General features: G+C 50.2%; 1 protein-coding gene across 4 annotated transcripts; it reads left to right on the forward strand.

The window, feature by feature from the left end:
• The first annotated feature begins 1,857 nt into the window (after positions 1-1,857).
• Positions 1,858-21,448, forward strand: LRRC51 (leucine rich repeat containing 51). Of its 4 annotated transcripts, none has more exons than XM_056115993.1 (6): positions 1,858-1,941; positions 10,301-10,363; positions 11,350-11,487; positions 18,834-19,039; positions 20,628-20,776; positions 21,008-21,448. In XM_056115993.1, the coding sequence occupies exons 3-6, from the start codon at positions 11,406-11,408 to the stop codon at positions 21,111-21,113; spliced, it is 543 nt and encodes a 180-aa protein (XP_055971968.1). In that variant the 5' UTR covers positions 1,858-1,941; positions 10,301-10,363; positions 11,350-11,405; the 3' UTR covers positions 21,114-21,448. The 4 variants fall into 4 exon arrangements, with proteins under 4 accessions (XP_055971968.1, XP_055971966.1, XP_055971967.1 ...); XM_056115991.1 differs by having other exon boundaries at positions 21,033-21,448; XM_056115992.1 differs by lacking the exon at positions 10,301-10,363 and having other exon boundaries at positions 1,860-1,941; positions 21,033-21,448.
• Positions 21,449-21,678: the final 230 nt, after the last annotated feature.

Consider the following 21,678-nt stretch of genomic DNA (forward strand, 5'->3'; position numbering starts at 1 on the left):
GTTCAAAAACATTCCCTTGATGAACTGTTTAACATCTGCGTCAAAGCATGGCCCCACCCTGAAGTTCTAGACTCAAGTCTGGACTCAAGTCTTAGTTCAGGGCACCATTCGCATTCCTATAATCCATTACGTTTACAAAAAAAAAAAATAAGATAATGATGATGATAATGATTCGGGGGGGGGGGGGCTAGAGCAATAGTAGAGTGGGTAGGGTGCTTGCCTTGTGTGTGCTGACCTGGGTTCGATCCCTGGAATCAAGTATGGTCCCGAGTCCCACCACCAGAAGTGATCCCTGAGCGAAAAGGCAGGAGGAAGCCCTGAGCACCGCCAAGTATGGCCAAATAAAAATAAATAAAACAAGGAAAGAAAGGAGCATTCTAGGGGCTGGAGAGAGGGTCCCGGGTAAGGCCCGGGCGGTAGTGGAGCGGGCAGGGCGCTTGGGACGCCTTTTATAAAAGACGCGGCAGGGAGGGAGCACGCATGCTCACGCCCGCGAGCCGCCGGCTCCCTTTCCAGGTTTCCATAGGGCTCAGACGCCACTAACATCGCAACGGAAACTCCACGACCCGAACCTCTTTTCCGCCCAAGGAAGCCCATTTATTCCAAGGCTTGCATTCCGGCCGGAGAACCAGCACGGCGAGCAGGCCGCTTGCCTCGCTCGCGGCTGACCCGGGTTCCACCTCCGTCCTCGCTGTACGGTCCGTCCCCTCCCCCCCCTCCCCGCCCCCTGGCCCAAGAGCGAGCCCAGAGCACGGCGGGGTTATACGGGCAACCACTGAGCCCCGCAAGCCTCCTTTCCGGGGTCGGCGCGGGGCAGCCCGAGGCTGGGGGCAGGGCCGCCCCCTACCCCGGTGGAGGGGACGGCGAGCCGCAGAAGCGCCGTCCTTACAGGGTCCGCGCGCCACCGCCCCCGAGCGAGCCGGGGCAGGGACGACGGTGGCGGTGACGCCGCGGGCCGCGCGGCGGCGGCGGCGGGTCGCGACGCGAGCGGCGGCGTCGTCCGGGCTGAGGCGCTGAGGCGCGGCGGCGCGGCCGAGTCACGCCCGCGAAGCCCGCGAAACCCGCGGCGTCCGCGGCGGCGGCGGCGGCGGTCACGCCGGCGGAAGCACGACCCCGAAGCGTGCGGGCAACGTCGCCGGCGCCCAGGAAACCGCCGCCCGCCTCGACCCCCATCCCCGCGGCTGAGTGAGACGCCGAGAGACGCCTCAACCCCAGCGAGCCCCTCCCCCCGGGGCCCCCAGCCAACTAGCCTCCCGCGACCCCGCACGGCCCCCGCCCCCCGCGCCGCCGGCCGCAGTCACGCCCCCCAAACAGACCCTCCCCCCTCCCCCCGGGCACGCCCCGCGCCGGGCCCCTCGGACTCGCCCCCCTCGCCTCACAAACCTTCTCCCGCAGCGCTTCTTCCCGGCGGCCTCGTCCACCAAGGGGGGCAGTGCGCTCGCACCCGCCGCCGCTAGGCTCGGGGACCCGTGCGGGCGCCCAGGCCGAACGCCAGCCCTGGGCCCGCGCCGGTTACCTGGCCGCGCGCTCCCGCTCCGCTCGCGCAGCCTCCCCCTCCGCAGAGCGCAGCCCGCCGCAGGCTCGCGCGAACGCTATTAGCGCACAATTAGTTTAAACGGTGGCCCCGCCCCCTCAGCGCTGTCCTCCGATTGGTTCCTGTCGGCGGGCGTCAAGTTGAAAGAGCCTGGAACCGGAAGTACGAGACCCGCTGGGCGGGGAATAGCGGCAGTTCCGGACGCCGGACTCCCCTTCGACAAAATGGGGACTACAGGTCCCAGAAGGCCTTGCGGCCTCCCAGCCCCGCCCGCAGCAAGCCCAGCTCCCAGGAGGCCTCGCGGTAGCGCCGGTGACGTAGTGGCGGTAACTACGCAGTTACCATGGAGCCGTGCTGAGTTACGCTGAGGTGGAAGGACGCCGAGGCTGCCCGGGAAGCTGCTGCGGGTGAGTCGGGCGGGAAAACAGGAAACCCGCTCCAGGGGACTAGGACTCTGCGGAGAGTGAAGGGGCACACAGAAAATAACTAAGAGCGCCATTTCCGAGGACTTGAAACTCCGTCTTCCCATCCTGCACCACTTTTACAGTCAAAAAGACACACATCGGGGTCGGAGAAAGAACAAGGCAAGCGGCCGACCTGGGTTCGATCCCCGGCGCCCCGTATGGTCCCCACCGAGCCTGTCAGGAGTGATCCATAAGTGCAGAGCCAGGAAAAAGCCCAGAGCACTGCCGGGTGTGGCCCCAAAACAACCAGAAAAAGACATTGCGCAGCCGGAGCGGTTGTACAGCGGATAGGGCACTTGCCTTGCACGCGTTGGACCCGGGTTTGATCCCCGGACCCCAGTTGGTCCCCAGAGCCCACCAGAAGTGATCCCTGAGCGCAGAGCCACAAGTACGGCCTGAGCACCACTATGTGTGACCCAAAAACCAAAAAAATACAAAACTATTAAAAAAAAAAACTTCATTTATAGGGGATAGACAGGCGCAGGGTGGAAGGGCACTGAAACACAAACCCATAGAGATGGAGCGGAGTGGGGGGGGGGGGACTGGGAGTGCCTTAAATTCCTAATCCAGGGCCACAGAGATAGTACAGCAGGTAAGGCACTTGCACATGGCTGACCCTGTTACAATCTCGGACACCCCATATGGTCCCCTGAGCATGACGAGCAGTGATCTGTTGCTGAGCATCGCAGGATGTGACCCCCAAAAAAAAACCCTCCTCTTCCATCATAAACGGGGAATACACACACACCCAATATAACTTTGTCAAAATCCCTGACAATTCCTGGGAGTGTCAAACATTCCTGTAATGGCCTCAAATGTGGAGTGTGTTTTTCATCTGATGAACGGAGACCCTTGTAAAGGCATGAGTAGCATTAGAGTAAATCACAGAACCTCAATTCCAGAAATACAGGAAACTGCCCCTTTGAGACCAAGCTGGAAGACCCCAGGGTAGAGCCTTCTCAGGGTCAACAAGATCTTCCCATATATGCACTGGAAGTGTCCTGCCCAATCAGGCTCTTCCTCCTGTACTTCCTCTTTGTTCAGCTCTGCAGCTCGACAGTTGGTGCTTCAGTTCTTTGAAGATTTTCTTACTAGGCCTAAGACACATTCACGTCCAGACTCCTTTGAGCCTTCGGAGTCCGGAAAGGTGGCCCTGTTTCACAGATGGAAAATAGAACTGAAGAGAGTGAGTGACATGCCTCAGGCCACACACCCAGGGGTGGCAGCGGGAAGAGACTGCAGGTCATCCAGCTGTGGCCAAGTCTCGAGCTTGAGCCTACAGCTTCTGTAGTGCAAGGTCTTGCTCCAAGGTCCAGGTTACACACTGCCCAGGGAAAATGAGCCTATGTGGCCCACCTACACTGGAATCCTTAAAGATGAGTTTCAAATTCTTTGAACCTTAATTGGGAAGGGCTGGAAGACAGCTCAAGTGGTAGCGCATGGCTAGCATGTGTGAAGTCCTGAGTTTGAATCCAGACCTGCACGGGCATCTTTTGAGAATGTCCCTTTACCCCCAAATAAAGGGAGAAGGGGAATAGGGACTGAAGACATTGGGAACCAAGCAGATTTAGCCAAACAGGAAAGAGTCTGGTTATAGGGTATCCAATGCTGCTAATGGCTCTGGCTGGAGTGGCGTCTAGCTGTCTCTGAGCAGGCCTCTTCTACCTTTAAAGTGTCTCCAGGATTTGTCTAACCCTCTCCCCAGTTATCTGTATGTTCTCCTCTTAACATATTTTCGTCTACAGTCTCAGGTACTGCCTGTATGCAGACGTGCATAGGTGTTTCCTCCAGCCCAACACTCCTCTCAGCTTCAGATCTAGACCAGTTGCCTCTTTAGTTTACTTCAGGGTGTGTCAAACACAACTAAAACTCAGTATGTGTAGGGCTAAATTAATGATCCATGTTAAGTACTCTGGATCTCTTCCTGTGTCCTCACCGCTAATCCACTATTATGGAATGCCACTTGTATTTCCCATCTGCCATAAACTACCAGGTTTAATTCTTAAATATCTTTTCTCTAGTCCTAGCTACTATCACAACTTTCCTACTCCCCCTGCTAGCCAGTTTGTATTTTGCAGCCAGAGAAATCTTTCAAACTATAAATTTCAGAGTGTTCTGTTCACTTCCTCCACCTCCTCCTCTTTACAAATATGCCTTGTGACTTCCTATTAGTTTGCATCTACAGCACCATCTCAGCTTGATGCATGTCCACCTCTGGTGTGGGGTTGTTCTGGTTTTGTTTCCTTTTCCTTTTGTTGGGGGGGGGGGTCACACTTGGCAGTGCTCAGGACTTACTCCTGGCTCTGCACTCCTGGAAGGCTCAGGGGACCATATGGGGTGCCAGAGATCGAACCCAGGTCAGTCGCATACAAGGCAAACATCTTACCAGCCATTCAATCACTGACCCACTTTCCACCCACCTTAACAGCTTTTAGTTTTACCATTACAGACCCCTCCCATGCTTCCCTCAAGTATCTTAAGGTCTTGGGGATGGACCAATAGCACAGTCAGTAGGGCGTTTGCCTTGCATGCGGCCGACCCCGGTTCGATTCACAGCATCCTATATGGTCCCCTGAACACCGCCAGGAGTAATTCCTGAGTGCATGCGCCAGGAGTAACCCCTATGCATCGCCAGGTATGACCCAAAAAGCAAACTGTCACTGTACTCCCATTGTTCATCGATTTGCTCAAGCAGGCCCAGTAACGTCTTCATTGTGAGACTTATTACTGTTTTTGGCATATTGAATACGTCACGGGTAGCTGGGCAGGCTTTGCCGTGAGGACTAGATACTCTCGTTAGCTTGCTGTGCTCTCCGAGAGGGGAGGAGGAATCGAACCTGGGTCGGCCGCATGCAAGGCAAACACCCTACCCGCTGTGCTCTCTCTCCAGCCCCAAAAAAGAAAAAAAAAATTATTGTAAGGTCTTCAAAATTCCCAAGTAGCCCCTCATTGTAGTTTTTCGCATGCTGTTCTTTTTATTCCTCTTCCCCAATAAGGGAATTTTTAGTGGTATTTTTACTGAATCACTGTGAGATAGCCCATTGCAAAGCTGTTCATGATTGGGTTTCAGTGATACACTGTTCCAATACCCATCCCTCCACCAGTGTATATTTCCCAGCACCGGAATCCCCAGGTTCCCTCCCACTCACCCCTAACTCCCCTCCCCCCAGCCTGCCTCTATGGCAGGAACCTTTGTCCTCTCCCCATGCCTCCCTTCCCCTCCCTTCCCCTCCCCTCCTCCCACCTTCCCTCCCTCTCTCTCTCTTTCTCTCCCCCACCCCCCCTTTTTGGGCATTGCGGTTTACAATACAGGTACTTAAAGGTTATCATGTATATACCTTTACCTTTCAATACTCAGTCCTTTCCTTCTGATTTCTTCAGTCTATTTTCCTTTTTGTTTTTGTGTTGTTTGGGGGCCAGTACCCAGCTGTGCTTGGAGCTTACTCCTGGCTTTGCACTCAGGGATCACTCCAGGCAGGCTCCAGGGACCAGATGGGGTGCCAGAGATCGAATCCAGGTTGGCCGTACAAACTGTGTAACTGTATACAAAGGCTGTATCACTCCAGCCCTTCAATCTCTTCTTTAGAAATGTCTTCCCTGATTGCTTAGAACAAGTCAAGTCCCTCAGTTATAGCAGTTCACTCGCCCTTCATTATTCATTGTTGCAGTTCCTTTTGTTTGTTTGGGGGCCATACCCCGTGATGCTCAGGACTTACTCCTGGCTCTTCACTCAGGAATTACTCCCGGCGGTGCTCGGGGGACCATATGGAATGCTGGGGACAGAACCCAGGTTGGCCAAGTGCGAGGCCAACACTTTACCCGCTGTACTATCCCTCCAGCCCCATTGTTAAACAGCTATCATTTGCTATCACTGTAGGGGATACAACTAGAAGAAAACCACCTTCCAAAGAAGGTGGAGTTTATGGACACGAAGAAGCCAAATAATCCTAGAGTTAGGAGTGCCACCAAAGTTGTAAGAATTAAGGTGTTATGGGAGCCCAGAAGAGTAGATCCTACATCCAGAGGATGTAGGGTACTCGCCTCGAAAGAAGTGAAACAGGCTGGAGCAATAGCACAGAGGGTAGGGCGTTTGCCTTGCATGCGGCCGACCCAGGTTCGATTCCCAGCATCCCATATGGTCCCCCGAGCACCGCTAGGAGTAATTTCTGAGTGCAGAGCCAGGAGTAACCCCTGAGTATCGCTGGATGTGACCCAAAAAGAAAAAAGAAAAAAAAAGAGAGGTGAAACATGAGCTGATGTGCAAAGAATTAACATGGCAAAAGGAGGATGAAACTATTCAAACAGAAAAAGATGTATAGGCTGACACTCAGAAGCAGGTGCAGGGAGTCTAGAGAGGTAGCATTCGCCTGTGCTATAGACTTGGGGGAGGGGTTTAAGGGTGGGAGGCCCAGGATGCAGGTCTGTGGCAGAGCACTTGGTTTGCATGAAGCTCTGCATAAGAGATTGGTGGTGGGAAGGGGCTGGAGCTGTAGTGCAACAGGTAGGGTGTTTGCCTTGCACATGGCTGACCTGGCTTCGATCCCCAAAATCCCATATGGTCCCTAAGCCCACCAGGAATGATCCCTGAGCACAGATTCATGAGTCATCTCTCATGACCCAAATGGTTTTGGCATCATCCAAAGAACAAACAAACAAAAAGTGAGGAATGGGGGGGAGATTGGTGGACCATCATAATATCACAATGGGTGGGGTGTTTGCCATGCATGTTGATGACCTGGGCTCAATCCCTGGCACCCAAAATAGTCCTCTTAGTTTGCTAAGAGTAAGCTCTAAGCACTATGGTGTGACCCACCCCCACCCACCTACTCCCCTCAACAAAAAACATATATACATATATACAATTTGGAAAAGAAAAGCTCCAGAATAAAGCAGGTATTCCTTGACCCCTGTCATTCATTCCAGACCCATGCAGAAGACTGTGGAATCTGACTAGTTCCTCAGCATGAGGCAGGATAACCACAGGAAACATAAACTCTAAAGAAAGCAGCCTTGTGGCTCAGTTCTTCAGGGAAACTGATATCTTGAGGATACCATTCATTTATTCCTTCCTTTCTTTCTAGTGTCTGTGTGTGTGAGAGAGAGGTAGTAGTGTCTGTGTGTGTGAGAGAGAGAGAGGTAGAGAGAGAGAAAGAGAGAGAGAGATGCTAGGATTGAACCCAAGAACTCATGCTTACAAGGAATGTGCTCTACCAAGGAGCTGCACCCCAACCGATTCCTTCCTTTCACTTATCCGTTTGTCCTGCAAGCCTATATGAATACCCATTCTTTGCCTGGCACACTGCAGGAAGAGAGAAATCTAATCTCTGTCTCTGTCCTCAAACTTAGAAGGAGAAAATGGGAAATTTTTTTTTTTGGCTTTTTGGGTCACACCTGGCAATGTTCAAGGTTTACTCCTGGCTCTACACTCAGTAATTACTCCTGACAGTGCTCAGGGGACCATATGGGATGCTGGATATTGAACCTGGGTCGGCCACGTACAAGGCAAATGCTCTACCCACTGTACTATTGCTGTGGCCCAGTTGTTAACTTTTTTGTTTTTGTTATTTATTTTGGTTTGGGGGTCATACCTAGTGATGCTCAGGGCTTATTCCTGGCTCTGTGCCCAAGGATCACTCCTGGTAAGCTCAGGGGACCATATGGGATCTGGGGATTGAACTCTGGCTGGCCAGGTTCAAGGCAAGCACCCTACCTGCTTAACTATCACTCTGGACCCCAAGAGAATAGAAAATTGTTTATAAAGAAAATGAGTACAGAAAATACAAATGCTTCAACCAAGGCAGGACCTGCTGCAGGAAGTACAACTATTCTCTAGGGGGTTGTCTCCATTTTACAGATGAAGAAACACATAAAATTTTGTTCAAAGTTCAGTGGGTGGGAGAGAGCTCAGTAACTGGAGCACGTGCTGCACATGGAGGGGCCCTGGGTTCAACCCCTGGCACAGCATCATCCCTTGAAGACCTCCAGAAGTGGTTCAAAGCTGAAGAGTTTTTTTTTAAGTTTAGTGGGGACATATATCAGCTATTTCTAAGTAACAGGTCACCCAAAAACATTTCTCTATAACAAGCCACCCCAAAATACACTGACTCGAAATAAGCATGTATTATTGCTCCCAGGTCTTTGTGTTAGCCTAAAACTGATTAGCCATACTCTGACTTGACTGGCTTCCCATTTGTCTGCAGTCATCATTCATAAGTTGAGTGACTGTCATAACCTTTGTCTCTTTTGGGGGGAGGGAAGGTGTTGGGGCCACACCCAGCATTGCTCAGAGGCTTCTGGCTCTGCATCCAGGGCACACTTCTGGCAGTGCCTGGGGAACCATATGCAAGGTTGGGGGTCGAATTGAAGCTGGCCAAGTGCAAGGCAAGTGCTACTATTTCTCTGGCCAAACTGCCACAATCTTGACATGACTAGACTAGTTTGTGACTAGGATGAACTTATAAATTATGTTTGTGGACTCTTTCACATATCCCTCACCCCTTTACACATTTCTCAATTCCTCTGGCAGACTTACCATGTTCTTTTGGTGTTGGATGACAAAGAGCAAGGCAAGTCCTCCCTTTAAGCTTTAGCTTACTTCATGATTACCAACACCCCATTGGCCAGAGCAAATCACATGACTCAGCCCAGTCTTAGACGATTTGGCACTTCCAAGTAACAGAGTAAAAGGGGATAATACAGGTGAGACCATGAATAAGAATCATGAGGGCATCATTTTAATATAGGACAGTGGAAGTTTTGTCTGGCGAGAAGGGTTTCAGGGGGCCAGAGCGATAGAACAGCAGGTAGAACATTTGCCTTGCATGCAGCCGACCCAGGTTTCATCCCCACCATCCCATATGGTCCCCCAGCACCACCAGGAGTAATTCCTGAGTGCATGAGCCAGAAATAACCCCTGTGCATTGCCAGGTGTGACTCAAAAAGCAATCAAAAATCAAGACAAAAATGTAAAACAAAACATTCTTATTTTTAAAAAAAGTAGAATGTGCTACAAAAATATTTCAGGAGAATTTTTGAGCCACACCCGACAGTGTTCAGGGATTATTCCTGGCTCTGTGCTCAGGGACTACTACTGGCATGCATCAGATGTCCACATGGGGTGCTGGGGGTCAGACCTGAGTTGCAGCATATAAGGCAAGTGCTTGACCCTCTGTGCTCTCTCTCCTGCCCCTAAATATACATTTTTTTTGCAGTGCTGAAAATCAAACTCAGGGTCTTACATATGCAAGGCAAGTGGGCTGTCTACCACTAAAGCATAAGGCACATTCCCAGCCCCAAAATTCTTTTCTGCTTTGTTTTTGTGCAACACCAAGTGGTATTCAGGGCTTACTCTTGTCTCTGTGCTCAGGGATCACTCCATATAGTGATCAAGGGACCATTATAGGATGCCAGGGATCGAACCTGGGTCAGTCGCATGCAAAGCAAGTGTTTTTCACTCGGTCACGGTCACAGTCCTCCCGTTGTTCATCGATTTGCTCGAGCGGGCCCAGTGACATCTCCATCGTGAGACTTGTTGTTACTGTTTGGCATATCGAATACGTCACGGGTAGCTTGCCAGGCTCTGCCGTGCGGGCGAGATACTCTCAGTAGCTTGCTTAGCTGTCCGAGAGGGGCGGAGGAATCGAACTCGGGTCGGCCATATTGGCTGCGTGCAAGGCAAACGCCCTACCGCAGCAAGGGCTTTTCACTCTGTACCATCACTCTAATCCCTCAGCCCCAAAGTCCTGATTTGTGGCATCAGTTATCTATTAAATGATATTTTGAATATACTGAATTAAATAGATATATTATTAAATTTAACTTCAGTTGTTTTTTACTTTTCTTCTAATAGCTACTAGAAAATTTTAAATTATATGCGTGAAAAAAATTAAAGAAGTGTCTTGCATTTGTGGCTTTCATTATATTTCTGTTGAATAGCTTTGTTATACAGATCATCCAGTCTTACAAGGATGTTTTTGTAAACACAAAACCGTTTAGAAAGCAGGTAAAGTAGAAATGCAAAGAAAGTGATAGCAGTGGGTAGACTAAGAAAACAGTGATTGACAGAATAGATCCCTGAAAGTCTTTTTGTCTTTTGTTTGGCTGTGTCCCATACAATACCCCTTGGGAAAGTGTGTTTTCTGCTTTCTTCTTCCTGGCAAGTATGTTCTAACAACTGCCCCCAAGTAATTAGAAAAAATGATCAGCTTTTCTTCAGCCAATAGGTCAATTTGTACCACATTGTAAATGACTGATATTTTAAATGACTGATTGATACTCTCTGAGGGTATTTCCATTTTAACAGGAAACAATTCCTGAGCTCAAATGAATGAACCTCTAATGGTGGAATTTCAGGCATCAATGGCAGGTGAGTGGATATGAACAGACTAGATTTTGTTTGGTTTTGTCCTGAGCCCATGCCCCATAGTGCTCAGGGCTGACTCCTGGCTTTGCACTCAGGGATCACTCCTAGCAGTGCTCAGGGGAACATACAGGAATTCAACCCAGGTCCACTGTATACAAGGCAAGCACCCTACCTACTGTCCTATAGTTCTGGCCACTAAACTCTAGTCTTATGTGTCTATGATCAGATACATTTGACTAACTTAGGATGGGGCTGAAAATAGCATCATCTTTTTTTTCAAATTTCCTTTTTTTGCGGGGGGGGGGGGGGGGGGAGTTCCATACCTGGCAATGCTCAGGTTACTCCTGGCTCTGCACTCAGGAATTACTCCTAGCAATGCTCAGGGGACCAAATGTGATGCCAGGGATCAATCCGGGTCGGCCGCATACAAGGCAAACACCCTACCTGCTTTACTATAGCACCAGCCCCACAAAATAGGATTTTTTGATGGCAAGATAAGAGATTGATAAACAAGGTCTCAAATCCTCACCTAAATCAGATTGCAAAGAGCTGTCAGGCACCAGAGCCAGTGCAGGCAAGCCCACAGGGGTTTGTTAAGCAACAGAAAAACCCAGTTGATGTCACCAGTGGTTAGCAAGGCAGCATCCATGGTAACTTCTGTGGAGTAGTAGAAAGGCCTCTGAGTAGATTCCAGGTGAGATAATCATTGCCCCACAACTGACTCACTGGCTTAAGTGTGAGCAAGTACTTTCCTCCTGGGGTGTGTGTGTCTGGAAAGTAGAAATGGGTGTTAGAACATGAGTTCTGGGGGATGTAGAGTAACTGAGGAGAAAGAGCCCTACAGATGCCAGGAACTGTGCTTAGAGTCGTAAAATAGAAATGCAGCCCAGCCCACCTGGAGGAGTGGAAAGCCAGGTGGAGGGCTTCAGGGGAACACGAGGGCTGATGCTTGCTGTCCTCGGAACCCCAGCTCTTCTCTGTCCTCCCAGGCTGAACCTGGACTCCCAGGGCCCATGCTTACACCTGACCAATGATGGCCTGAACTATGAGCAAACAGGACCCGGTGAACACGTCGGTGCAGGAGCCCCCTCTTGACTACTCCTTCCGAAGCATCCACGTCATCCAAGGTCAGCCCCCAGCACAGTGCTTGACTCATCACCACGGCAACCTAAGTGTGGTGAAACCAGGCTTCTTGTTTAAAAGCCTAAGGAGATTCTTGAAATCTCTATATGCTTGGAGTTTTATTTTTTCTTTGTTGTCTTTTTTGGGGTTAGAGGAGGAGGCAGGGGCGGCAGGGGTGGAGGTAGAATTAGAAGAATTTAGGTTTGGATGTGGGGGTTATTTATTTATTGGAGGGGTGGATTTTGGGTCACACCCAGTGGCGCTCCTCCTGGCTTTGTGCTAAGGGATCACTCCTGGCTGGGGGGGTTCAGGGGATCATATGGAATGCCCGGGATCAAACCTAATTTGGCTGCACGCAAGACAAGTGTCCTACCCGCAGTACTATCAGTCCAACCCTGCAAAGGGTTATTTTTTTTTTCCCCAAAAGGAGCAGCAAACTGTAAGGAAACAGGTGATTCTCAGGAATGAATCATCTTCAGGAAATCGGGTGGAAGAAGTGAGATGCCTTGGGTCCAGAGAGATAGTACAAGGGTTAAGGCACTTACCTTGTTGTTTCAAATCCCCAGCACCACATATGGTCCTCTCAGCACTGCCAGGGGTGACTCCTGAGCACGGAAGCCAGGAATAGCCCCTAAGCACTGCCAGGTATGGCCCAACCCCTTCTAAAATAGAAGAGAAAATTGAGAAGCCTGGGAGTCAGAGCTGTCGTTCGATGAGTGGCAATGGGGGCCTTGCATATGTGAAGCCCTGGTTTGATCTTTTGCACCACACTGTCACTGTCACTGTCCTCCCGTTGTTCATCGATTTGCTCGAGTGGGCCCAGTAACGTCTCCATTGGAGACTTTGTTGTTACTGTGTTTGGCATATCGAATACATCACGGGTAGCTTGCCAGGCTCTGCCGTGCGGGCGAGATACTCTCGGTAGCTTGCTGGGCTCTCCAAAAAAGAAACTTAGGACACCAGTTTGTCAGCCAGGTTTTGTCCTTTTATTTATTTATTTATTTATTTTTGCCTGAAGGAAAAACTGGCGTTGCAGAGTTACAGCCAATAGACAAAACCCTCTCTCTTCTGAGGAACCAAGCCTGTTCTGATCACTGGGAGAGCATGTGAGGGCTTGTGTAATGGCATGCTTCCAGTTTAAATATTGATAAATTGTATATCCATTCCAGTCATATCCAAGGTTGTTCCATCGCCGCCCACACTCGCTGCAGGTTCCAGCACTGCCCACACATTCCCATTTTATCACTGCTGGTCTTCATCAGTGGCAGCTAACATTCCTGAAGAGGGGACAGCACAGAAGAAGCCTCAACAGCCTCAGAACCTCCAGGCATTTGCTTCTTCCCATAGAGGTTCTGCTGCCCCCTGGCTTTTGTTCTCTTTTCTCTTGTGAGCACTCAGTACACAAGTCCTCACAGGCTGGCATTCCTCTACCCTAGATCCATTGTCTGACAACTGGTCTCTCAGGCCATTGGTGACCATCTTTAGTTCAAAGAGCAAAATACATGTCCAGGGGAACTATGCTTGGCATGGGCATGGGCTATTTGGGTTGGCATCAGCTACAGTGATAAGTCTCATGGGCATACATCCTATCTTTCGCCAGCTATAGTATACACAGTATCATTTCTGATCAGTAAAGTCTATGTTTCACAAGAGTTTTAATTGAGGTAATGGCTATGTGCAAGATAGCTGAGGTGACGGGGGAGGGAATTATGGTTCTTAGCTACCCTGGAATGCTTAGCTCTAGACAGGAAGATGTAGCTTTGTCATCTGTGGTAACCTCAGCATGAGACAAAAGCTACTACATCCAAGGATGAGTCCATACCACTAAACAGTCTACAGATGCCCCATCCTTGACCCAGCAGTTATTTACCGGGCACCTATGACTAAGCATATATACACACGCATACACAGCATGTGCTTTCCTGAGTGTTATGGAGAAGGACGGGAGAAATATCCAAGGTCCAAAAGACCAGTGTCCTCAGGTTCACCCAGAGCTTATGGAACTTACTTAAATTGAGGTTAATGGACAGGGTAAAGTTTGGGAGTATACTCTACTACATGCCGGTTTAAAATCTAGATGGGGGCTGGAGTGATAGCACAGCGGAGAGGGCATTTGCCTTGCATGGGGCCAACCCGGGTTCGATTCCCAGCATCCCATATGGTCCCCCAAGCACTGCCAGGAGTAATTCCTGAGTACAGAACCAGAAGTAACCCCTGTCCATCGCCGGGTGTGACCCCAAAAGCAAAATAAATAAATAAAATCTAGAAGAAGGATTCTGGGGCTGGAGCAATAACACAGCGGGTAGGGTGTTTGCCTTGCACGCGGCTGACCCGGGTTCGATCCCCAGCATCCCATATGGTCCCCTGAGCACTGCCAGGGGTAATTCCTGAGCGCAGAGCCAGGAGTAATCCCTGTGCATCGCCGGGTGTGACCCAAAAAGCAAAAATAAATAAATAATAAAATCTAGATGAAGGATTCTGAAATGATAGTGACTTTGAAAGGCATCTGATCTATCTCCTGTCCGCGAGTCCTCAAACTTCTGCCCATAACCCTAGAGTGTACCTGGGAAATCCCTAGATACACATCTACCACCCATTTCCATTATGAGGTAATAAATTCTAGTGGGGGGCGGAAGCACACATCCAGCAATGCTCAGGGCTTACTCCTGGTTCTGCACTCAGGGATCACTCCTGGTGGGCTCGGGGAACTATATGGGGTGGTGGAGATCAAATTCAGGTCAGCCATGTGCAACAAGTGCCCTACCCACTGTACTATCTATCCCTCTGGTCCCAAAGAAGTTCCTATATCAAACTAACTTCTGCCCTCTGTGGATACACAGACTAAAAAAAAAAAAAAACAAAAACCTTCATGGAAGCCCTTCAGATATGAACACAGTCCTTTGTAGACTTCCAATTCTCTGACTCTTGATTCAGTTTCCAGACCTAGTTTGGCCTACTCTGAACAAGGCAGTTGGACAGATGCTTGACCAGTACAGTGTTCCGGGAGAATCTGTAGCAGAGTATAGCTGTATACCCTCTACCCCTAAGTACCCCCAGGCAGCCTCAAGCCTGGGCAATGGCACCCCACTGGTGGCTTCCCGAGCATGGGATCAATGCATGTTTGGTGGCATTCCCCATACTGCTTCCCAACAGACTGGCCAGACCGACCGATCCACATGTGAACTGTTTTGACCTCAACATTTTTTTTTTTGGTGGGGGTGCAGGCTTGGGGGTGGGTCCCACACCCAGCAGTGCTCAGGGCTGACTCCTCCCTCTGTGTATAAAAATCACTCCTGGCGGACTCGGGGCCATATGGGATGCTGGGGATTGAACCTGAGTTGGCCATGTGCAAAGCAAATGCTCTTCCCACTGTACATTTTCTCCAGCCCCTATATATTTTGACTTTGTCTTTGCCATTTCACTTCAGGATTTAGACCAGGGCAGGATTAAGAGTTTATTCATGAACTTTTGTATCTCTTCTCCTGCCATTTCCTACCACCTCAGCCCTGGGCTGCGGGGCCTGCTTCTCCCAGCTAAGGCAGAGAGCCATCTGGTGGATCCTGTGTGACCTGCAGCTGAGGAGGAGAGGGGAAGGTCAGCCAAGCAATCATGTTACCAATCCCTCCCCGGGAAGCAGCCGTAGACTGGTAACCAAAAGATTTAGGGATTGAGGCAGGGGAAAGGGGAGAGAGCTCAAAAGGACTAGAGCATATTACTTTGTTTTTGTCTGGGGGCCATACTCACCAGAGCTTGGCTACTCCAGGCTCAGTGCTTGTAGTGCATTCGTGGAGGTGCTCAGGGAACCATGGAGTACCATAGTCCCTGCAGAGTCTAGGGGATTAACCTTGAGCATGCACTTAGGCCTTGGAGCTATAAGAGCAAAGCATACTGCAGAAAGTGCTTTGCTCTCTGGAGACCCCATGTCAGGGCCCTAGCACCCTGCACTGCATTGTGCCCCCAGCACTTCAACTAACAGCCCCCAAAGCACTGTAAGGTGTGACCCCAAAACAAAACAAAGTGATGGGGTAATTGGGGGGAAAAAGTCATCTCTGCCAGACCTGTTTTAGTTTCTGTCACTGGCATTGGTGGGGCCCATCTTCCCTCGATCACATTGTTTAAAAAGGAGAAGAGGTGTGTGTTTGAGGGGGGGTGCTGTGGGGGCATGAGTTCAGATAGATTCCAGAGCTATTCTGTTAAAGTCATCTTATTCCTTGTTCTCTCTCCATGGCCAGACCTCCTGAGAGGACTGTTTAGGCTGCCCACTTACATTTCCTTACTTTCTCTTTATTCCTGAAGAATAGAAATTACAATCTCGTTGTTTCACTGTGTAAGTTCATTGAAATATCTTGCCAAGGTGACTAAAGACTTAGGAGTTGCCAAAGTTCTTTTTTTTTCCCTTTTTCTCTATTCTACATTTGTGTTTATTTTCTCTGACTCCAGAGTGTTTTGTTGTTTGGGTTTTTTTTTTTTTTTGGTTTTATTTTGTTAGGGGGTCACAACCATGGTGATCAGGGATCACTCCTGGAGGTAATCAGGACAATGTAGGGTGTCAGTGACCAAACCTAGGTTGGCCACATCCAAGTTAAGTGCCCTACCCACTGTACTGTCTCTCCAGCCCCAAAGTTACTTATCTTTTTTGAAATCAAACTCCTGTAAGAGATGGACTTCCTAATCTTCTCCTTTGGTTTTGGTTTATGAGTCATATTCAGCAGTGCTCAGGGCTTACTCCTGGGTTTTTGCTAAGGAGTCACTCCTGGCTGAGCTCAAAGTCCATCTGGGGGGGCTAAAACAGTAGTACAGCGGATTAGGGCATTTACTTTACATGCAGCCAACACGGGTTTGATCCACAGCTTCCCATATGGTCCCCCAAGCCCTCCAGGAGTGAGCAAAGAGCGAGGAGTAAGCCCTGAGCACCACTGGGTGTGACCCAAAACACAAGACAAAAATACAGAAGACCATCTGGGGTCCCAGAAATTGAATCCGGACTGGCCATATGGAAGGCAAGCACCCTACATGCTGTACCATCTCTGGCCGCATACCTGAGCATCTTTAAAACTATCCTCTCTTGGTCTTCCCTGTTCTTTCCTGGTTACTCATTAACTTCGTTAATGCACCCCCCTCCCCCTTGCCCCTCCTCTTTATCTTGATTCTCCTTGAGGCATCTCATCTACTTTTTAAACTTGTGCACTCTCTATATTAATGATTGTGTCTCAACTTCAGACCTTCATAACTGCTGCCTGTTTGGTTTCTCTGTAGGTACCTCAGATAATACTTCAAGCCCGCAACTCATTGACTCCCAATCCTGTTTCTCCTTTTCTAATCCGCATCAGCTCATAAAACTGGCATCCACCTAGCCATCTGAACAAGCTGGGCAACACCCTTATGTATTATTCTCCCTTTACTTTCAGTCAGCTATTAAGTCGTTCTGATTACGTGTCCCTCGTGTTTGTTTGGGTGGGAAAAGCTCACCTCTCCATCCTACCCACTTCCTACAATCTATTCCACACTAAAATAGAGTGACCTTTCTGAGAGATAAAAATCATCTTTTTTATTCTAGGTCTTACAACAGCTTCCCATCACCTATGTAATGTAGTTCCCGATTCTCAGTGTGGCATCGAGTACTGTCTCCTGCCTCCCTGCACCTATGCTGTTCCATACCATGCTTTGCTCACACCTTTCTTTCCTTGCCCTTCTTTGCCTAGTTTTCATCTCCCAGTCTAGAGATCCAACTTAGGCTTCACCTCCCCTGGGACGCTTCCCTGAGCTCCCTGATGGGGTAAGGAGCTCCTGCTTGACTTTTTTTTTTGGGGGGGGGGGGAGGGAGTACCACACCCGGCAGTGCTCAGGGGTTACTCCTGACTCAACTCAAAAATCACTCCTCGTGGGCTTAGGACATCATATAAGATGCCATGGACTGAACCCGGGTTAGCCACGTGCACCCAGTCAGGCACCCTACCTGCTGGACTACCTCTCAGCCCCATGCTTCCTTGACTTCCATTGGCATTCACAGGGCCTCTGCCCCAGGTCCTGCTCCTAAGACAAATACAGCACTTGCCAAGTACATTGCCTGTTTCCATCTCACCTATGTGAGCTCCTCCAAAACACCAACATCTGATACAGAGCTTGACAGTCTGTCATTTCGTTCATCACTGTGTGGCCAGTATGTGGCTGCTCAACATGAATGGGAGAACGGACTTCAGAATGGGTGTACCACAATGAATTCTTTTCATTCCCTCCCCTCTTTCCCTTTCATTGTTGGGTTTTGGTTTGGATGGGCTGGGGGAGGGGAAGGGGTGCACACCAGCAGTGTCTAGGGGCTGCTCCTAGCAGTTCTTGAGGTACTATGCAGTGCCAAAGGTCTAACGCTGGCCACCAGCCCATGGAGCTATTCCTATAGCCCGTTGTTATGTTGCTGCAACAAACATGAGTGCACACCGGCCTGGCTCTTATCTCCAGGGCTCACAGCTCAGATTGTGGTGCTCACACAGTGCTTGAAGCTTTGGTCTCCTTTAGTTGTGCTCGCACACATACTTGCCTGTGTTCCTCAACAGGGCATGGTTGTGCTGTTCACACATTTGACAGAGGCCACACTTCCTGACCATGGTCCTCACACATCCTTATTTGAGTTGAAGTATTTGCCAGGTTTCACCCCCTTCTATATTGGCCACAGCCACATGACTATGATACAGCTGGAAACTGCTTGCGGCATTGGGGAACAGACTGCAGAGCTGCCAGGATGACACACAGCACATGTGGGGCATCAGGGATTTGAACTTGTGACCATAAAACTGCAAGGCGCATACTCTAAGCCCTCACAGTTCTTCCAAGTCCAAAGTAAATTCCATAGGTTTTATTAGTGGGTAACTCTTGATTTTGTGCCATCATCTTAATTGAGTCAATAACTGGCACTTAGTGTTCTCATCTGTAAAAATGCTTTTGCCCTCCCAACTTCCCCCTTATATACACACAGCAGTGACACAAATAATACAACATAGGAGAGGATCACAGACAGAAGGTTTGGCGTGGCAAATTTTGGGTCCTTAGTCCAGGCTTACTGATTGCTGAGCAGACAGTGGGCAATTGCTCTGGGCTTAAGCTTGAGGCTGTGGCCCTGCCAGCACCTCCAGCTCCAGCACAGGCTCACATATTCCCAGTGCTGTCACCTCATCCGCCCAAGATAGAAAGGTAAAGATAATGTACCCATCAGTTTTGTTGTTTGGGGGCCATACCCAGTGGTGTTTGGGGGATCATGCTGTGCCGGGGAGTGAACCAGGGTTGGCTGCATACAAAGCACGTGACTCCACCCCTGTACTCTCTCCAGCCCTACCCAAGTCTAATTTTGTCCCCACAGATATGATAAGCGAGGAGCCAAGGGCAGGCCTACGACCACTAAAGCACTCCAAGTCGGGGAAGTCACTGACCCAGGCCCTGTGGCTGAAAAACAATGTCCTCAATGACCTAAAAGACTTCAATCAGGTGGTTTCGCAGGTGATAGAGCATCCCGAGAACCTGGCCTGGATCGACCTGTCCTTCAACGACCTAACCTCCATTGACCCAGTGAGTCCAGTACCTGAGACACCCCCCACACCACCAACCTCCCACCCATTTCCCAGGAGTTAATAAGGCAGCATGAGGCCCTGTGGAGCCACACAGGCACTGGGCTCACCTGGATGGGTGTTCAAATCCTAGACTTGCTCTGACAACTTGTAACCTCTTAAAACCTTATCATGGGCTGGAAAGGATAGGGTGTTTACCTTGCAAGCAACTGACCTGTTTGATTCCCTGGCACCCCATATGGTCCCCGAGCACAGAGCCGGTAATAAGTCTTGAGCAGTGCCAGGTGTGACCCCAAACCCACACACACAAAAAAGATGGGGGTTATGTGCTAAGATGTTTGGGTGGGGGAGGGGGCTGGAGTGATACCACAACAGTTGGGGTGTTTGCCCTGCATGCAGCCGACCTGGGTTGGATTCCCAGCATCCCATATGGCTCCCCGAGCACCGCCAGGAGTTATTTCTTAGTGCAAAGCCAGGAGTAACCCCTGAGCATCACTGGGTGCGACCCAAAAAGAAAAAAAGATGTTTTGGGGGGGGTCCCTGGAGCTATAGTATAGCGGGTAGGGTGTTTATCTTACACACGGCCAACCCAGGTTTGATCCCCAGCATCCCATATGGTCCCTGAGCCCTGAGTGCAGAGCCAGGAGTAAGCCCTGTGCAGAATGTAACCCAAAAACTGCCCCCCCCAAAAAAGTCTGTTTCATGTGGGTTTGTTTTGTGAGAAAATGTTAAGGCTGGAGAAACACATACTTGCTGGCGTTGCTCCCCAACACCATAGAGTACAAGTATGGTTGGGAGCATGGAGGAGGAACCCCCAATGCTCCCAACTCCAAAATAAAAAAGAATATGACACCTATCAGCACATACAGAACAAGCTGAAATAAAATCCCAGTTTTATTAGGCACCTAGTATGCCCAAAGGGTGCAGGGGGGAGGTCCAACTTTGACCCCCCCAGCACTGCAATGTCCTCTGAGCACCAAGCTGAGAGTAGCCCCTGAAGGCCTCCTGGCATGGAGCCCACCATCCTGCCTCCTCCCAAAAGGTCCTTCTTGTCCGCGATCCATTTTAAAGGGTTAAAGAACATCGTCACTTCTGAGTCCAGAGACCTCAATTTACCTATTTGAGGGGGCAGGGGAAAGGAGGGAAGATACGGGTTTGGGTCATACCCAGCAATTCTCCAGGGTTACATCTGGCTCTGCACTCAGAAATCACTCCTGGCAGTGCTTAGGGGAACCTTTGGGGTGCAGGGGACAGAACCCGGCTCGACCGTGTGCAAGGCAAGCGACCTGCCTACCCATTATGCTTTCTCTGGCCCCATCAATTTATTTTAAAAGCAGCTCATGAACATGGGCACTCTCCTCTATCCTTGCCCCTGCTGGAACAGTCTTGCATCACCTGAGCCGGGTCTCAGTGAAGGGGTGTAGGCTCGGGAGGCAGGACCCGGCCCATGCTTCCTGCCCTGCATATCAGTGGCATCCAGCCTGGCTGGCAAGGCTGGAGGGCAAGCTCTTCCCTAAACTCTCCTTTGTCCTGGGCATAGCCCTAACAGGACCCTGTCTAGCCTGGCTTCCAATTTCCTTTCCCAACAGATTCTGACAACTTTCTTCAACCTGAGCGTCCTCTATCTCCATGGCAACAGCATCCACCGCCTGGGAGAAGTGAATAAACTTGCTGTCCTCCCTCGGCTACGGAGCCTAACGCTCCATGGGAACCCCATTGAGGAAGAGAAGGGCTACAGGTAAGCTGATACCCTGGAGCTGGTGCAGCTGGGCTCTCCCCGGAGAATGGAAGAGCAACAAGTCAAGCGTGGGCCTGCACTGTCCAAGGAAGAGGGCCTTGACGCATTCCCTGCTACTGGTCAGGTTAAACTCGGGTTCCCCCAAAACTGCCCAAGGGCCTCTTGCATTCAGAGAATAGTTATAGCAGCCACTGTTGAGGGGAGGAGTTCCTCCCCTCTAAGGGGGCCTAGCCCCCAGCCCGGGTCTTCCCCACAGGCAATATGTGCTATGCACCCTGCCCCGAATTACCACGTTCGACTTCAGCGGGGTCACCAAAGCCGACCGTGTCACTGCTGAAGTATGGAAGAGCATGAACATCAAGCCCAAGAAGGTCCGAGTCAAACACAATCCGCTCTGAGGTTACCATGACCCCAGCAGTGCTCAAGGCCTGAGTGTGGTTGGATAATAAAGATTTTGAACTGTTCTGCATAATGTCACTTGTGTCATGTACACATGTCTTCTGCCCATGGCTCTGGTGTTGCTTGAAGAGGGAGGCAGTGGTGAGACAGGCAAAGGTGCACTGGCCTGAACTCAAATAGGCCTGGGTTAGCTGCACGGCCTGGGGAACAAATCCCACCTCTCTGGTCTCTTCCTGAGACCGTAGCTCGGAGAGCCCAGGACCAGCAAGTGATTCCCAAGCCACAAGCACCAGGGTTCCGTGGACATGCCTCCAGGCCTTCCATGTCAGAAGGACCCAAGTTTTCACCTCCAAAGCCCACGGGCATGAGATCAGAGGAGCTCCACTCTCACTTGCTGGCATTCTGCACGGGCTGAGAATAATCCTCTGATTGAAAACATTTGCTTGTTGACTCTTTATTCCTTGTTCCTGGTCTGGTCTGGATCCCTCCCACCTGCACCCCTG

The sequence above is a fragment of the Sorex fumeus genome, unplaced genomic scaffold (genome assembly GCF_029834395.1).
Source record: "Sorex fumeus unplaced genomic scaffold, SorFum_2.1 ptg000030l, whole genome shotgun sequence".
Taxonomy (NCBI): Eukaryota; Metazoa; Chordata; class Mammalia; order Eulipotyphla; family Soricidae; genus Sorex; species Sorex fumeus.

Bases quoted from the DNA above. Each gene is read 5' to 3' on its own strand.
- LRRC51 (XM_056115991.1), top strand. From the start codon at position 11,406: ATGAGCAAACAGGACCCGGTGAACACGTCGGTGCAGGAGCCCCCTCTT. The intron at 19,040-20,627 runs GTGAGTCCAGTA...CTTTCCCAACAG, and splicing joins ACCTAACCTCCATTGACCCA to ATTCTGACAACTTTCTTCAA. The intron at 20,777-21,032 runs GTAAGCTGATAC...TCTTCCCCACAG, and splicing joins GAGGAAGAGAAGGGCTACAG to GCAATATGTGCTATGCACCC.